The following is a 17,219-nucleotide window of genomic DNA, read 5'->3' on the forward strand; positions in this document are numbered from 1 at the left end:
GGACATGCTTACTCACTGCTGTAAGAGATAGTTGTTCTGTGATGACTCAGAATTATAGTCTTGAGTCATAAGCATACGTATGGTTAAGAAAAGGTTGTAATCCTTTTCATCCCAATCTTGGGGAAAAATGTAGATGTTGAAGAAGTGACCCGAGGACATGCCCTTGAGGAACTCCTAGTAGTTTTCTCGCATTTTAAACTCTTTTCTAGTCCACAAAGCAGAGTTGCTAACAATTGCAAATTGTTAGCAAGATTTATTGGGTAAAATTGATTCTCGATTGCTGTTTGAGGTTTTCTGTCGGAAGAAAACGTCTCCATCCAGCGCCTGTGACTTCAGGTCTGTGTGATTAATCTGCTGAAGTAGAATAACGGCTCCTGTCCAGAAAACATACAGATGGGTTTTCGTTCTGTGAGCTCACGCAGATGCAAACCCCCGGCCTGCAGTGCCTTTTGTTGTTTCAGCAGGCTGTGATTTAAGGCTGAACATGATGTCACCCCCATCATCATGGGGGCTAAATTGCCCCTCTGTTCACGTTGGCGCTGTTAGTAATGGCGGGTGACGGAGGTTATGTTGCCGTAGACTGAGACAGGTTCTGACTTCCCGMTCTGCCGTCTTCCTTCGTGTCGTTGAACCAAGATCCAAGACAAAGATCTAACCCGGAGAGCTGCATGTGTTAGCAGTTACGTTTTTTTTTTTTTTTTTGGAATTGACGTCTTTGCAATTGAGATGATTCTTATGTATTTTCCAAAGTGTTATCACACAAGATCACGGGTCCCTCAGCTGCAATAATGGCTTGTTTTGGACTAAAAAGAAAAGCAGCTTGGTGCTGGGCCGGAGCGGCAGAAATGAACTGAGTTTGAACTAAGAAAGCAAAGACTTCCAGCTGGGCAGATGTTAATATTTCACCGAGTCCATAAAAACGAACAGTGTCTTGCAAAAGTATTAACATCATTTGACCTTTGCCATATTTTCTTACAGTCAACAGACTGGAGCTCAGTCTTATTGGAGAKAATCTGTCAAGYGTTGACACATGTTCTCAATTGGATTTAGGTCTGGACTTTGACTAYGCCACTCTAAAAATATGACTGTGCTTTAGACGTCACTATTCATTTCTAGCGCTGCTTAGGTTTATAGTGCTGAAAAGTTAACACTTATCCTAGTCTGAAGTCTGCTAGGGCTGCCAGATTTTTTGGGCAGCCCTAGCTACCACAAATGCTTCACAGTTTGTGGTCGTAATGTGATAGACTGATAGACTGTGAAAGTTTAAAGGAAACCTATTTAGCAAAATTCACATTTTGTACATTTGATCTGATCTACTACTAAAATCACCTCAAGATATTTTTTGGKKTTTTTTGGCCAATAATTAAATATTTTTTGGTGTCCTGAAAACCTCTYGATTGCTAAGTCACAACTGACTGGCACCGTKTCTTTACCTAGCAACCCAAGTGAAACTCCTGCTGGTTTTACCGCTGTACAATGGCTGCTGGAAAAGACAAGTGTTTTGTTTTTGACTTGCTGCATTCTTGTTAGTTGTGCAGGAGGCTCTACTTCTGCTTTTCAAAGAGACACAGTTGTRTGTTTGTAGCCATTCTCACATACAATTGTAAGTGTTGATTTGGGGGCTTGGCTTGTAGCAGCTAATTTAGATTTAAAGTGACAAGATGCCCTAAAACAACTCATTCTGAATGCAGCTCAAAGCAGACAGACCTGAAGAATGATGATGTTAAAAAAAAAAAAAAATTAATGAACATGTTTTGTATAACCTGTCCAAGGACACGTAGTAGGTCACCTGTGAGGAATATTAATGCTGCTGTAAGGCTCTCACAACTTAACCTTTCAACAGTCTGTTGTTAACATGTACTGTTCCCGCTCTCAGATRTTGTTTGTCTTCATTTATTTCCGAGGATGCAGTCGTGTTTTTATGATCAGACGGGCTCTGTRGACGTGGCCGCCATGTTTACACAGATTAACAGCCTGCAGCCAGTGAACTGGTTAATCAGACCACTTACACAGACTCCCTCTCTGCCTCCCAATCAAACCCCAGACTGGCCCTCCGCTTGTCAAGCTAAAAGTGTCCTGCGGTTTACATGACACGGGCCAAACCGCAGTCATTTCTAAATCTGAATAACTGAAATGCTCCTTTTTTTTTTTTTTTTTTTTTAACACACGTCCTTATTGCTTCACTAACCCCGGTGTTTAGCATTTAAAGACCTAATTGCAGTGAGCGCGATCCGTCCGTCGCATCAGACGGACTGAGCTGTGGTTGTGAATTTACGGCAGCGCAGCGAGCCGGACGGACGGCTTTACATGAACACGCAGGAATTTATGAACGCCTCGACCTGGGCTGAACCGCTCAGGGTGGAGCTGCTCGAAGTTGCCTTTGGCTGAGCTTTTGGATTTCTCCACATGTTGAAGTGATAAACAAGCGTAATAAAAAAAAAAAAAAACTCCTCTTGGAATTTGAAGACTATTTATGGCATGTGTGTTTTTATAAACCGCTTCAGATAAAAAAACACAGCAAGAAAACGTCAATAAACACAGCAGTGGCTGTATAACATTGAAACCAGTTGCATAATTTTAGTAGTACCCCTACAAAACCCCCAAGAAAGGGAACTTCTTGTTTTCAGCTTGACATTTCAATGGTTTTCAGGTGGTCTCTGCGTGCATAAACGGACCTCACCGGCTCAGAAGATTGGCAGCTGCGTCCACATGATGCTTTGTTCACGCTCTGGCCACCTTTCAGCGGTTTTATGGGAGAGCTGGGTGGAAAATCTCCGTAGGAAACACGGGAGTTTACCGCTACATTTGGAACATCTCTGGAAAACTTCAGATCTGCAGAATATGACTGGAAACAGCAACAGCAGCTGAATTATGAAAAATCAAAAATCAGGTTTTTCGATAAAATGTTGGTATTGAAATTGGTTTATTTTGCAAAACTGCAATGGAGACACTATTTTTGCATCGGAAAAAGTGTCTCCATTGCCTGCTCAAAAACAGGATGTTAGTAATGACCGAAACGACGAAGAAGACGACAGGAAGTGGTTGGAGGATAATGACGTGGCATGTTTTTTAATGACTTAGCACGTAAACAAATGTATTCACGTGTGATTTCGATTGCGTTTCTTATTTAATGTAAAAGCCACGATTGTGAAACTGTGCGGAATACAGACTTAAGTTTTGTGGACGTTTGTAATGGAAACACAGCTACTCAGAAATAGATATGAAGGCTCCACCCTCCCGCCGAAAAAAAGTAGCAGTAGCCGCTTTTCTATTGACCATAAAAATTGGAATTACGAAAATAATCTAGCTTTACAGAAACACGTCATTTTTGAAGAAACTCACATTTGTTTGATAAAAAGTTTTGTGCTAGAATGAGGCGGTTTTTCAGCCATTTTTAAATAGATGTATTTCAAAAACGCATCACCCAAGTCAGGGACCAACAACCGGAGGACGAAACGTGATATTTTTTCCTAGTCACGGACAATCTGGTTCAGGTTGGTGTCAACAACCTGAAACATGCAGCCAAAGCTGCAATGGAAGAGCTTAGATCAAAATAAATTATTGGATGACCCAGAACGGCCAAGTCAAAGTTCAGACGTAAATCCAGTTGAGAATCTCTGCGGTTCAGTCTGACTGAGCATTAGCTATTTCAAATTTTTCAAAAATTCTCAAAAAGTTCTGTGGCTAATTGTGCAAAGTTGGTAGAAAAATACACCAAGAGTCTTTCAGATATAATCGTAATGAACGCAACACTAAGAATATTTGAAAACCATCTATCATCATGCACTAGTAGGCCTGTCACTGTAACAATTTTTTCTGGATGAATTGTCCCAGAAATTATTTTGATGAATAATACTATTGTTTTTTTTAAAAACAATTTTGAAGTAGTATAATAGTAATGGTATAAATAATGCAAGAACACATGATCAAAGATCAATAAACTTTAAATTCCAACAAACATTTATCACTGGAATATATAAAATAGATATAAAAAAACAACAGAAACAACAAACAAAACGATTTATGAAGTCTTTGTAAACAAAATTGTCCTTTTTAAAAAGAAAAAAAAGAGGCTAGTTGAGACCAAAAGAATGAAGCGATTTGTCATCCAGTCTTTGATCAAATTAAACAAAATAGAGAAACAATCACGCCAATGGAAATTATTGAGCTCATTCTCATGTATACTGCTTGTTGTGACAGGTGTAAGCTCTGCTTTTTGCCATATGAAATCCCTAAAAACATTTCAGTTTGTGGCCATTGTGTAAAAAAAGAAAAAGTCCCAGGAGTTAGACTGCTTTTGTTTAAGGCACCGTATGGAACAGTTATGGACTCTAAGCGGCGTTAATGTGTGAAGCTTTTAGTTTTACTTTGAAGTTGACAGCTAGACTTTAAAACGGCTTCTGAACCCTGAAAACGGCACAAACCCGTTACGTTTTCCACAGTCAGCCCCCCACGCTTTACATGAGACATGACTCACTAAACTTGGAACGTTCAGACGTTTGGTCAAACTTGAACCTGATGCGTTGTGAACGGACCTGCCTTCTCGCCGCATTGCTGCACTTTTTCTCCTTTTGATCGTTCTGCTTTCAATGCAAAGCTGCTATTACCATTTGTTAAAATCAGGCTTTCTGTCTTTGTTTTCCTCCAGGTCAGCCTGCCAAACGACTCCAGCTGCGTTGAAGAGATTTTGCGGGTATGTTCCCTGGACACGCACACACACACACACACACACACACCCATTCTCTCTCTCCTATACACACAGGGTAATTGCGCTGATTATCAGCTGTTTTCTGTTTGCTCTGAAAGACTTTGGTTCTTCTCCAGAGAATTTGATCGTAGGAAGAAATGACAGAATGAAGCAAGAGAATGAGAAACAGAAGGGTTGCAACACAAAGGATGGGAAAAGGAAAAAGAGAAACTTTGGCTCAGGTCCATGATTATAGATTTTTTTTTTTGTTTTCTGTTAGATGATGTCAGGCAGAAATCTTTTCCATCATTTTTCCTCCATCCGTGTTTAGCAGAATTTCTCCAAACAGCTCGTTTTTTGTTGTTCTTTTTCCCACAGTTTTCCCCCTCCTGTCTTTCTGTTCTGCTCTGAATGATGTCAAAACAGACGTTTTCCCCGACAATCTTCCCTCCTCTGTCAGCAGCCCCGTCGACGAGCACGCGATCGGACGGCTCAGTTAGCTCCTTAACGCATTCCCTCCTCTTCCTGTCTGTCTCCCTCCGTCCCTCCCTCCCTGCCCTCTGTCGTTCGCCGCCCTCTCCCTTTCACAAATCAATACGCCGGTCAACAGGCTTTGTGACAGACTATCTGCTGTGAGCCGCATGAAAGGCCTCTGTCAATAATATCGGTGCGCCACTGAATCCGGCCTTTGATGTTTAGTCGTGTCAAGTGGAAAGATCAGGGCGTTCAGAATGTGAGGCGGGGTGAATCGGCCCGCAGCCCCCTCCCGCTCATACCAGTCAGCTGTCAGGGAAACATGGCAGATTCACATGCGGGGCAGCGGAGTCTAACGGTGAGGCGGTAAATAGATGTAAAGCAAAACATGGCGCAGCATTTGMTTTACCGACTGCCAGAACCGATGGCTTTGTCAGTCTGTTAAAGTGACAGTTCTGTTCTGCGTAAACAAAAGCCTGAGTGGTCGGGGTGGATTTGTGTGTCGTGCTGTCATGACTCCTCGTATTGGGCTGCGTGTGCTGTGGCTGAACACACTGTTCTCAGAGCATCGACTGTTTGTGTTTGCTAAGAAACTACTGTGGCCCAGAAGGGTCAACGGGATGCAAACGCCACAACAGAAAACCGCAAGGCAACAGAAAAAGACACAACACAACTTCAAAAGTTACAACGCAGCAATAAAAAGCCACAAGGCAACAGCAAAAAGGCACATTACGACAACAGAGGTTATCGTTGTTTATCGACGCAAACAATGCAACAACCAATGATACAACATAACAATAAGAAGCCGTAAAGCAACAGGAAAGAGACACAACGCTACAGCAGAACATGTGAAGGCAACAGCAACAAGTCGCAACGCAACATGAAGGGGACAACACAACTACAGACGACACAAGGCAACGACGAAAAGTCAAAACGCACCGGCAAATGTGACATAGCAACAGCAGGAAGTTATAACGCAAAAGCAAAAAACTATTTAGCAGTTTTGTTAACCTTTCTGCTACAAAACCTTAAGAAACAAACCACTGAACGATTTAGTTTGAGTCCTGAATATTTTGTTTTTTTGAAAGATCGACCTCAAAACAATTAAATAAATTGCTGGCAGGACCTCAAACTGCATAAGGAAAATTACATCATAATTTAAAAATCACTGCAAAAGAGGCAAAAACCAAATGACCAGAGAGAGGAGTCGAGTGTTTTGGTCTGAACTGTCAGAAGTCAACACAAGGAAATGTCAACTATCCGTCTGTCGTCTTCCTTTCTTAAGTCGGATCTGGTCACCGAGTAACAAGTCCGAAAGAAAAATCCCTCTCCACCTCATTATCGGACATCCTGAGGCTTTCCAACTGTCAGAGCCATAAATACTCTCTCCAACTACTTCTGGGTGTTCTTCTGCAGGGTTTCTTTCCAGTGGGACGTGCCCGGAAAATCTCTAAATGGAGTTATCCAGGAGGCATTTGATCAGCTGTCCAAACCGCCCCAACTTAATTATTTCAGCGTGATGCCTCAGGCTGCGTCCAGCCGCCATACGTACCCAGCTAATTCCAGCTGCTTGCAGTCAGGATCCGGCTCTTTCAGCCACGGTCCACATCTCACGGCCACAGGTGAGGTCAGACCGTAAACGGGTCGGGAAAATGAGAACTTTAACGGCCTGTCTCTTTCCTCGCCGCCCGCAGAAGCGCCTCATTTTAGCAGTTGAGGACCCTCTAAATCCGTCCGTCCGTCTCTCGCCACTGCTTCATTTTCACCATCAATCTTAAACAAGACGGTAATCCCAACTCCTCAACTCGAGGCAGGATTTGACCTTTGACTGAAGGCTACTTCACACTTGGCAACGAAGCGCTTCAGTTCACACTGGAGGTTGTGACCTTGAGACCCCAACAGAATGGAGCTGTACCGTATATCAAAACGCTATCAGCAGCACAAGATCGATGTTCCAAATGTCAGAAAAGGAGCGCTTGAACGCAACAGGCTGGACGTTTCCTGCGTTCATGCTGCAGTACATTTGGCCATTTGCATCAACTTTTGCTGAACTTGATGCCAACACCTGATACAGATTTTAATGGGTGTCGTGAAAATGGAAGAGAAAGCGAATTGTGACAATATTGACATTGGTTGTGATATTCAAAAACAAAATCACAGCAGTCCTTAGCTGCCAGTTTGTATGTATCGCTGTGTCTTTCATACATCAGCAACAATTATGATCTGTATTTTTTTTAAAAGACCCAAAAAACCACAAATGTTGTGAAAAAAATCTTAATTTATGTCATCTAGAACAAAAAATGGCATCTAAACTGTTTTTTTTAGGTTGACAGAAATGGGCTTAGTGATGATTTGGTGATAATGCGATTTATCTTTAAACAGACGTGGGCAGTGTTAAGCAAAGTTAACCTGAGTTCTACTGTTAATGCAGACATGCTTGTTGCTTTAAAGATTCGATTAATATTTTACCAGACCAGAGTGTTTTGCTATGAACATTTTTTTCCACATAGAAAAGCAGTGATTTTCTTTTTTTTCTTTCTTCTTCTTACCGTCAGTTTTCCGTATACAATAGTGTTGAATGAAAGCAGTTCAAAAGCTTCTTTATTCCATAATTAAAGTGTAACATTCAAACACCAGATCTTTTTGTGCGTTCCCAGAGACAGGCGCTGAGAAACTCAAAGAAGTGCCGAAGTGTTGCCTCCATTAATACTTTGACATTGTAGTCACACACTTTGGATGGAACTGTTATTAATATGATAAATTAGATCAGTATAAAACCTCATAAACCCAGCGCTTCAACAAGCCAGCCTGTCTGAGTCCTTTTGAAAGTGATTCTTAATGACCGTTCGTCGCGTCCTTGTGAGGTTTTAGTTGACTTTTGCCAAAAGAGTAATCACAACGTACACTCAGACATTAAAGCAACTCGTTCAGCTGGTGTCAGATTATTAGCAGCGAGTTACATATGTGCAACTTTTGTCTATATTTTGTAAAAGTGTTTATTGTCTAGGCCTTACACTCAGCAATGCTTTCTGGAATCCACCATTAAAAAAAACACACACACATCAGACCATAGAAATCTTTCAAACATACGTCAGATGACAAATTTAGCATACACATAATTGATTACAGTTCATACAAATTGTTGATAAATTTAAAAAATATACTAAAATTTACAATTTCAATTATTCACATGTCTCCATGTTGCTGTTTTGTTTCATGTTCTGGTTCAACATAAGCAGTAATATCAGGTGTTTACAATGCAAATGCATATTTGAAAGGTATGTTAACACGTATCACGTTGGAAGCACAAGCTTGAATATTTTAGATTGAAATCGTAYATGTGAAAACCAGCGTACAAATCTACCAGTTTCCAAGCATCCGAGCTTCTCCTCCACTCGGCTCCTTCAGACTAGCCAGCAACAATTAGCAAACACCTGGTGAAACTGTACATTTCGTTAAAGGAGCTACTTCTCAGTGAAACTCTGGTAAAAAAGCAGGGTTAATAGAGGAGCCATGTTGTGATGACTTCCTGAGTTTCAGAAAGAGCAGGAACTTCTTAAAGAGACAGCGACCCAATGTTCAAGGAGTTAAAATTATATTTGATGTAAATATTTTTTTATGTTACAACTGAAGGTAACGTAGTTACTTGATTGTGCTATAAAATAGCATTATGTGGCTGGAGAGCACATAAAACCTCCCCTTTGTAAAAAGACGAGCTCCTTTGTTTTAGCCGCATGGAATCACAAGAGCATTTGTAGTTATAACTTTGCAAAATATGAGAAACTGTAACAACAGCACAAATGCATTTTTAACACGGGGGAATAAATAAGCACTTTCTGTGATTAAACATTGTAGGTGATATTTGGCAAACAGATAACAGCCTGAATGTTACGCTCCCTCAGTCATGTACTGCTTTCAATATGACATTTACACTCTGTCTCTCTCACACACACGCAAATATGTTCAGGCGAAATCAAGGGTGCTGTCTGTCAAAGTGCAGGAAGTCTTCAAGGAAGGACAAAATGATGTCAGAAAGTGGGGCTGTTGCTTAGCAACCCGGCGTATTTCGTCAGGGTAGCGTAACAATTCTGTAAAGAGGGAAAAACACACCCAACACATCTGCAGATGCATTCTGGAGGACCTTCAGAAGTGTTGAGCTGTTTTGTGCTCTGAGCTACACACACGCACACACACGCACGCGCATCTTCCTCACACATATGAACACATGCGTCATCGGATGAATATGACTCATCTCCTCCAGAGGGGAGAATCAATGTATGATGGGAAATCAGTCTTTTTGGCCCAGTGACCTGCTGTAAGGAAGTTGAGTATGAACTGATTGACTGTCAAAGAGAAAAGGAAAAAAAAAAAAAAAGCGACCCTTGTTTTGTGGGAGGGGCTCGGACTGCCGTCCAATAGGAAGACGGTTCCGGGTTCAGATCCCAGACAGAACCTTTCTCTGTAGAGCTTTATGTTCTCCTGGTGCGTCGGTGGGTTTTCACTGGGTACTCTGAATTCCTCCACAATAAAATCATGCATCTTAGGTTAGATAAATATGAGATTTTTAACTGTGTGAGTGAATATTAGTGAATATTTCTGTAATAGCCTTTTGATAGACTGACAACCAATAACCTCCAGCAGGTTTACATAAGGGGATGATGTAAACTGATGGTCAGATTGTCCTTAATTATGACATTTACACACTGTCTCGCTCTCACACACACATACACTCTACAACCAATCACTCACATCTGTGTGTGTGTTTATTTAAATGAACATTTTGAAGTTCTTTACCAATTTAATTTTACTCCTTGATGTGTGACTACAAACATCAATGTATGTTTTTCCACTACAAATATGGAATATTGCCAAAATGTTGGCAACATCCTGCTTAATTAGGTCTGGGCGATATAATGTATCATAATACATGTTTCATATCAGCCAATACCAATAATTATTTATTTGATTTTTGTTTTAAATATCTGAAAAATTACCAAACTGGTACTTGTTTTATCCGCAGTTTTCACTCCACTGTGTTGTTTTGATTTTTAACCAGTTATGAGGCAGAATGGCGAAAGCTGAAACTTCTGCTGCGCAAGTTTACTCAGCAGGTTGTTGCTAGGTAACCAGAGTGAGTGAGTTTGTTGATGCCACCAACCTTTCTTAGCTAGCCGTGAGAGGTTGAGCGACTAAAGCCTTTGGTCCGCCTACATCTCCCAGAATGCTGTGCGGTTCTGGATCGGACTTCAGTGAATAATCTATATATTTAATATTCAATAATCTATCACATGTATTATCTATTGATATAGATCACTTGTCCATTGCGACATGTGATGTTGATTTATTGTCTAGTACTACTGCTAATGTCAAACAGAAACACATTTTTGTAATTCTAATGTTTCTGTTAAACAGGAAATGGAATTAAAATCACATGAATAAGCCTGTTCATGCAGTGAGTCATTAAAAACCATAAAAAGTGTTTGTTTTTTCAAACTTGGACTGAATGCTCTCTCTACCACGTGATCAAGCCACTACTTGCTGTTTGTCTTTATTAAAGACATTAAAGTCTGTGCTTTGTCAAAATCTGACCAAGTTTAAGAGGTACAAATTCTTTTATGAAGCATGGATTCAGTAGAAATAACTGAAAAGCTGCAGCTTCTGTGCTGCGTTGTTGTCATGCAGCCAGACGGAGTCAGCCTTTTATTTTTTTGTAATTTAACAACTCTGCACTTAACCGACTCTCGGTACTCTGATCCCCGTGTGTACCACAACCCTCCCTGTGCAATCCAGCATTTATTCTATAAGCAATAATGAGGGTCCGCTCTGAAGGAGGGGTGGAGGGGAGGCGGGGCAGCGTGCAACCTTGATTGAACGCTGACTCCACTCCTCTGGTCCAAAGAGGCTGCTAAAGCAATCCTCCTGCCGATGTTTTTGCTAAAGTTTAGCCGTGATCATCGCTCTTCAGACGCACGCAGAGCAGGACCAGAGTTATTTCCTTCATTTGTCTGAATGTAAGAACCAAAAAACAACAACAAATTAAACGCCTACATTCTGCCTCTTCTCAGTAATCGTTAATGGTGACGTAATAAAAGATGCGTGTGTGTGTGTGTGTGTTCAGGAGATGACCCATTCATGGCCTCCTCCGCTCACAGCCATACACACGCCCGGGAAAGCTGACCAGACCAAGTTCCCCATCCCAAACAAGGTGAGTACACACTCTGCAAACGTAAGAAAAATTCCCTTTCTTCTTCAAGTATGTTTGGGTTCTTTTTTTTTTGTGCAAACATCTTAGCACACTTGAAGTAAGACCAAACTAACGTACAAATAACTTTTCAGCAAGATATAGGAGCTTGTTTTAAGTAAATAATTCCTTAGTATTGATGAAAAGTGGCAGATTATTAGAACAGCCAGACTCAGAAATCATTGCTCAACAATCCCACCACCAAGACTGTCTGAGACGGCTTGAAAATGCTAAGTTACATATATTTAACAATGCATTATTTGTACGTTATGCAACTATAGGTAAAGTTGTGTTTTAGTGTGTGCTCCGGTGGCCAAGCGATGACATTTCATTGTGCAAGGACAATAAAAATAAGTTTAAGTCTATAAAACGTGAAAAATGTCTTGTTACAAGTGAAATAATCTGCCATTGGAACTGGTATATTTTCATCATTATTAAGGAATTACTGACTTGACACTTGAAAAGTTACTTTGTTTTCTTATTTCAAGATGTTTGTACTAGAAACTCGACCAAAAATACTTGCTGAGATTTTCTGTTTTTGCAGTGTGTAGCTATAGGTGTTAATGAACTCCAAGTCATTTACAAATGCTCCAGTTGTTAAAAAAAAAAAAAAAAAAAAAAAAAAGTCAACACCAGGATTAATTTTCCTACTTTAAGCTTGGTTGTAAAGCAGCAGTTTATTGTCGCTTTTCATTCTGATTTAACTTCAACTTACTCGTGCTTTCAAGCACAAAGAGCTGCGGTGTAAAAATGATTTGGTCGAGATGCATGCCGCGGTCAAGGGTAAAGAAGGAAAACGTGAAAAGAAACAGAGCTAGCTGATAACGCTGACGATCTTAGAGGAGACGGCAGCAAAAACGAACAATGAAACTCTTAGAAAAAAATGAGAATTCTCTTTAGACGTTTCTCATTTTGCACTTAGAGCAGCACAAAAAGTGAAGTCGCTTAACACTGGATACAGATTGATCTATGTGTCACCCAGCGTGATGCTCTTAGATAACAGTAAATGTGAAAACCCTCCTTCAGTGTGAAGGCTAACATGGTGTCTTGTTTTCTTTTCTTGCACAAAAGGTTTATTCTTGATGTCTTTTGCATCACAGACAAAGAAACATTTTTGGGCTCCAATCACAACTTATATGCCAGTGACACGTCACCATGGTGACCCTACCGTGAGCACTCGCATTAAGAAAGAAAAAGAAAAAAATATTTTCAACTAGCTCAATAATAAGCAAATACAGTAGTCACAATTTTTTATTGTTGTCGTTAGAAATGGATGTCACTCTTAAATCCGAAACTAAAAGAGTTTTGGGCTTTTGCCTGATTAAACAGTAAGGCACCTGTTTAGCAAATTCCATAAAAAAAACCTTAAAGATAAAAACTGATTCATTAAACTATTTTTTTCTGTTTTTTTCTCTCCTCTCTCCTGTTTGGCCAGGAGACCCAGCATGTGACCTCAGCCTACAACACCCAGAGTAAGTCTATCAGACTGTAAACAGCTGAAGTTACCACGGACACTGTGGTTTCTATGACGATAACGGCATTCAGCATATATGTAAGAAAGCGGTTTGGACTGATAATCACTAAAAGTTTGAAAGACTGTTTATGCAATTGATGTGAAAGTTACATACGTGTGAACTTATATCATAAAGAGTGATGTTATATTTAGGTTTTTCTGTGCATAATGCAAAACAGAAACAATATTTTTATTAAAGCTGACAAAGGGTTTCATGGTTCACAATCTAAATATGTAAATATTTCACAGTGGGATCAGTTGAGATTGTTATGCAACAAATACAGATTCATTAAAAAAACTGGAGGAGTTTGATGTGAAGGAACATGAGTGACCTGAACCAGACCTTCTCACCCAACATCAGGAGTTTATGCTTTTATTTAAACCTCCATGTTTATGTCTGGTTATGTAAATTGCGCCACCTGAGTGAAGTTGCCTCCCACCTTCTCCATCCTCCATCATACTGAAGAAAATTAGTGTCAAACGTTTGTGCAGCAAAAATCTTTTGTTTGTGCCGCTGTCATTTTATAGATATTGATAAATGTCCCCAGAGGTCACCAAAGGTCAACCAGCCAGTCCACATTGTCAAAACCAAGTAAATTGTCAACGTCAATCAACTGTGATACTAAAAAAGTTTAGCTGCACAAATATAGCAAAATTAATTCACATCAGTTTTGTTTTTTTGTTGATATGAGCAGATAGGACAGGTTGACCTCTGATGACCTCTGGAAACTTTTTATTTAAAGTCTTAATAAGTTGCATTATATTTTGTCTGATTTTGCAAATCTGGACTGGCTGGTTGACCTTTGACGACCTCTGGAAACATTTATTAATATCTTTAAAATTATAGTAGCTAATTTTAGCTACTATAATTTAGTAGCTAAAATTATAACGCAGCAAAATTTATTGATATCAATTTTGTTTGACTGTTAATGTGGGAGGATGGGAAGTCTGGTTAACCTTTGGTGGCCTCTGGAAACTTTTTTATGTGCGTATTAAAAATTAGAACGGCACAAACGGAAATCTTTCCTGCACAAAAGTAGCACAAGTCGATTGACACCGTATTTCACTTGATTTTGTAAATGTGAGCTGACTGGTTGATCTTAACAATGATGGTAACAAATCTCCATGTCTTTAAAAGGATATCGGCACAAACAAAAATTGATGCTGCACAAAAGTAGCACAAATTGATTGGCACCATGTTTTCTTTGAATATTTTTTTGTAAACATGGACTGGCTGGTTGACCTCTCATGACCTCTGGAAACATTTATTAAAGCCTTCAAAATGATAGCGGCACAAACCAAAATTTTTGCAACACAAACGTTTGACAACATAATTCGCTTCAATTGAAGAAGGTGGGAGGGGCCAACTTTACTCAGGAAATCGACCTATGACCTTGATATTCAAAGTCCAGTGCTGCTGGCGACGAGCAGACGGCGTGAAAACTTTTTGTGATGCGGTAGAATAACGGAGGTAAAATTCTCCCTGCTGCAGTGACAAATCGACACAGAGCGCCATGCAGCATCCTAAAACATTTACTGTTGACTTCTTTCAGATCCCCCAGGCCCTCACCTGCATATATGCAGCAATTCTGATAAAACTCTTCCTCAAGTACTTTTCAGAGGTTGCTGATTTAAAAAAATGTTTTTTTTACATTAAAGCCCGACTTAAACGCTTTGAGATGTTTGCTGGGCGCCAGTGAAGCCCAACAGTTCCCGCCTCGCCTTTTCTGTCAGGAAGTGAAACTGCTGAGCAAAACAGGAATTCAAAGGACTTGGTTCCAAGAAAGAAAAAAAAAAGAAACTGAACAGCTACTAGGAGAAATAAATAATGTAGTCAGGTTTTATTGCAAAAATAAATAAAATGAGCGCTGTGCTCTTCAAAACCTGGCAACGCAAACAGACTGTGGCAGAGTCATTGTCCGGGGGTAACAATGCTACAAGACTCCGGTTATGTTAGTTTGGCTTCTGGTCAAGCACACAGACAAACCTTGACTTATGCAAAACGATGTCAAGAATGATTGAACGTCCACTGTCGTCTCCCCTCCTCCTCTTCATCCTCCTCTTCCTCCTCTTCCTCCCATTGTGTTGCAGAGAGATGTACGGTGCCGGCTAACAAACCCGCTGCTAAACCATCCACCGCACCGCAGAAGTCGTGAGTACCTCTCCTCAAGCACACACACGCGCACACACACACACAAATTGAGAATTTCTAAACCTGCTGCTGTTTCTTGAGCCTCAAGGTAAAATTAAACCTGACTCTTGGATGGAATTCACTTGTGGTAGGAAGATCGAGGGAGGGGAAAAGGAAAAAAAAAAGGATTGTGTGGATCAGAGCGGGAAAGTGCAGCTACATTAATTTAACCCCAGCCAGCAGCGTATTGCAACACCTCCGTTCGCTCCACATCACTCGCAGAGCGGGATGAGACCGAGAAGGCAGAACCCCTGTGAGCCTTACTGATCCCACGTTTAACCAGTTGAGTTAATTATTCAGTCACACGAGCGGCAAACACCTTGAATGTCAAACATTCCCAGATTTCCAGCGGATTCCGCGGTTCAGTTTTTGTGGATTTTTTTCTGTGAGACGTGACTCTAGATGAGTCACGGAAAAGTCACCTTTTCATGAATGATTTTGTTGAGTGTTCACTGCAAAAACACAAAATCCTACCAAGTATTATTGGTCTAGTTCCTGGTGCAAATATCTGAGTACACTTGACAAAACTGACTTACAGGTGACTTTTCGGCAGATATAGAAGCTTGTTTCAAGTGGATAACGTCTTAATATGGCAGATTGTTTTATTTATAACGTGGGAAAACCATTTTTATAAGTGAAATAAATCCGCCTGTGGAACTGGAACTTAATCAACAATATTTATGGAATTAATAATGACTTACAACACGCTCCTACAAAGCTACTTCTAAGATAGTTTTGTCTTTTTCCAATCGAACTAAAACATTTACACTAGAAACTGGACCAAAAAAATACTTGGTAAGATTTAGTGGTTTTGTGGCGTAGATATCATTTTCAGAGTTGAATCAAAACAGTCAAGTGGTGATGAAACAGTCTGAAAGTTAAAGCAACGTCAAAAAAAATTAATAATTCATACTGATTCACTGGAAAAGTTCAAAAGAAAGTTTTGACTCTGCCAAATTGTGGCTAATGTGGCTAATGCTAGCCACATGTGGCTAACGTGTTTTGTTGATTTAAAACTGTTTTAAATCAACAAAACAGTCGCTAATTAATTTGGCTTTTGTGTAACATGAACAATGCAGTTAATTTAGTTTTTTGATCTAATTGCAAATGAATGAAAATATAATCGTTCTATTTTTAATGGGATTATATTGAATGGTTCTCGCTCTGCTCGCCAAAAGACAAAGAAATAGGTCCATTTTCTGCTTTGAAAAAAAAAGGAGAAGAAAAATCTGCTTATTTAATCTGTTTGTAATATTTGCCACTAATAAACACGATGCTTCGCTTACTGCAGGCATAATTATTGTTTATGCTCATAAGCATAAAAAGCTCACTATGATGAATGGGTCTACCTCATGTTCATCAGATGTAAATGTTATTTTTCCTGAATCTTTACTCTGCTGGAGGAAACACAGACAAACCTGAAAGCGATGAATTATCTTCATTCATTATGACGACGGCTGAAGAGCGCTGAGAGATCTGATCACATGACCTTCAGACAGCTGCCTACGAGTGAGTCGAGCTTGGCGGCGTCAGAAATGCTTCTTGTCCTAAAAAACAAGTTTCCACCTGTTGGGAGAGTTTGCCCCGCGTTTGCAGAGTAAGGCACTTGCGGATCTCAGGGTTACATGTTCACTTCCTGCCGCTGATTTAGGTGAAAGGATCGCCGCTTTTGGTATTTACCTGCAGCAGGCGAGCGGCTGATGAGGAGAAAACAAGATGTCGGCTGCTAACAGGCGGCGCTGTTGCTGTTTTTGACCCGGACTCTGAGGGGGGTTTGTCCACGAACAGCTGGTTCAGGTCAGGGTGGATCTGAGTCGGCCGAGTGCTTTAAGTAGAAACACTCGCTTAAAACTCTGTGTGTCTACGACACAGTACCAGGGCTATAGTAAGAAAAAATAAAAACGTAAAAGTAAGAGAGTAAAGTCGAAATAACATGAGAATGAAGTCATAATATTACGATAATAAAGTGGAAATATTACCAGAATAAATTCAAAATGTCACAAGAATAAAGTCAAAATATTGCAAGAATAAGAGCATAAAGACAAAATAGTATGACAATAAAGACACAATAATTTGAGAACGGTTATATTATTAGGAGAATATATTTATGACT

The 17,219-nt window shown here is 40.1% G+C and overlaps 1 protein-coding gene across 1 annotated transcript in view; it reads left to right on the top strand.

Annotated features, from left to right (window-relative positions):
* Positions 1–17,219, top strand: part of aff2 (AF4/FMR2 family, member 2) — a 199,815-nt gene that overhangs the window by 116,142 nt on the left and 66,454 nt on the right. Inside the window, exons 5-8 of the mRNA XM_017307008.1 lie at positions 4,649–4,693; positions 11,280–11,366; positions 12,838–12,874; positions 15,007–15,067. Coding sequence (XP_017162497.1) covers positions 4,649–4,693; positions 11,280–11,366; positions 12,838–12,874; positions 15,007–15,067 — 230 coding nt within the window. The remainder of the gene's footprint in view (positions 1–4,648; positions 4,694–11,279; positions 11,367–12,837; positions 12,875–15,006; positions 15,068–17,219) is intronic.

This window comes from Poecilia reticulata, linkage group LG10, assembly GCF_000633615.1.
Source record: "Poecilia reticulata strain Guanapo linkage group LG10, Guppy_female_1.0+MT, whole genome shotgun sequence".
Taxonomy (NCBI): Eukaryota; Metazoa; Chordata; class Actinopteri; order Cyprinodontiformes; family Poeciliidae; genus Poecilia; species Poecilia reticulata.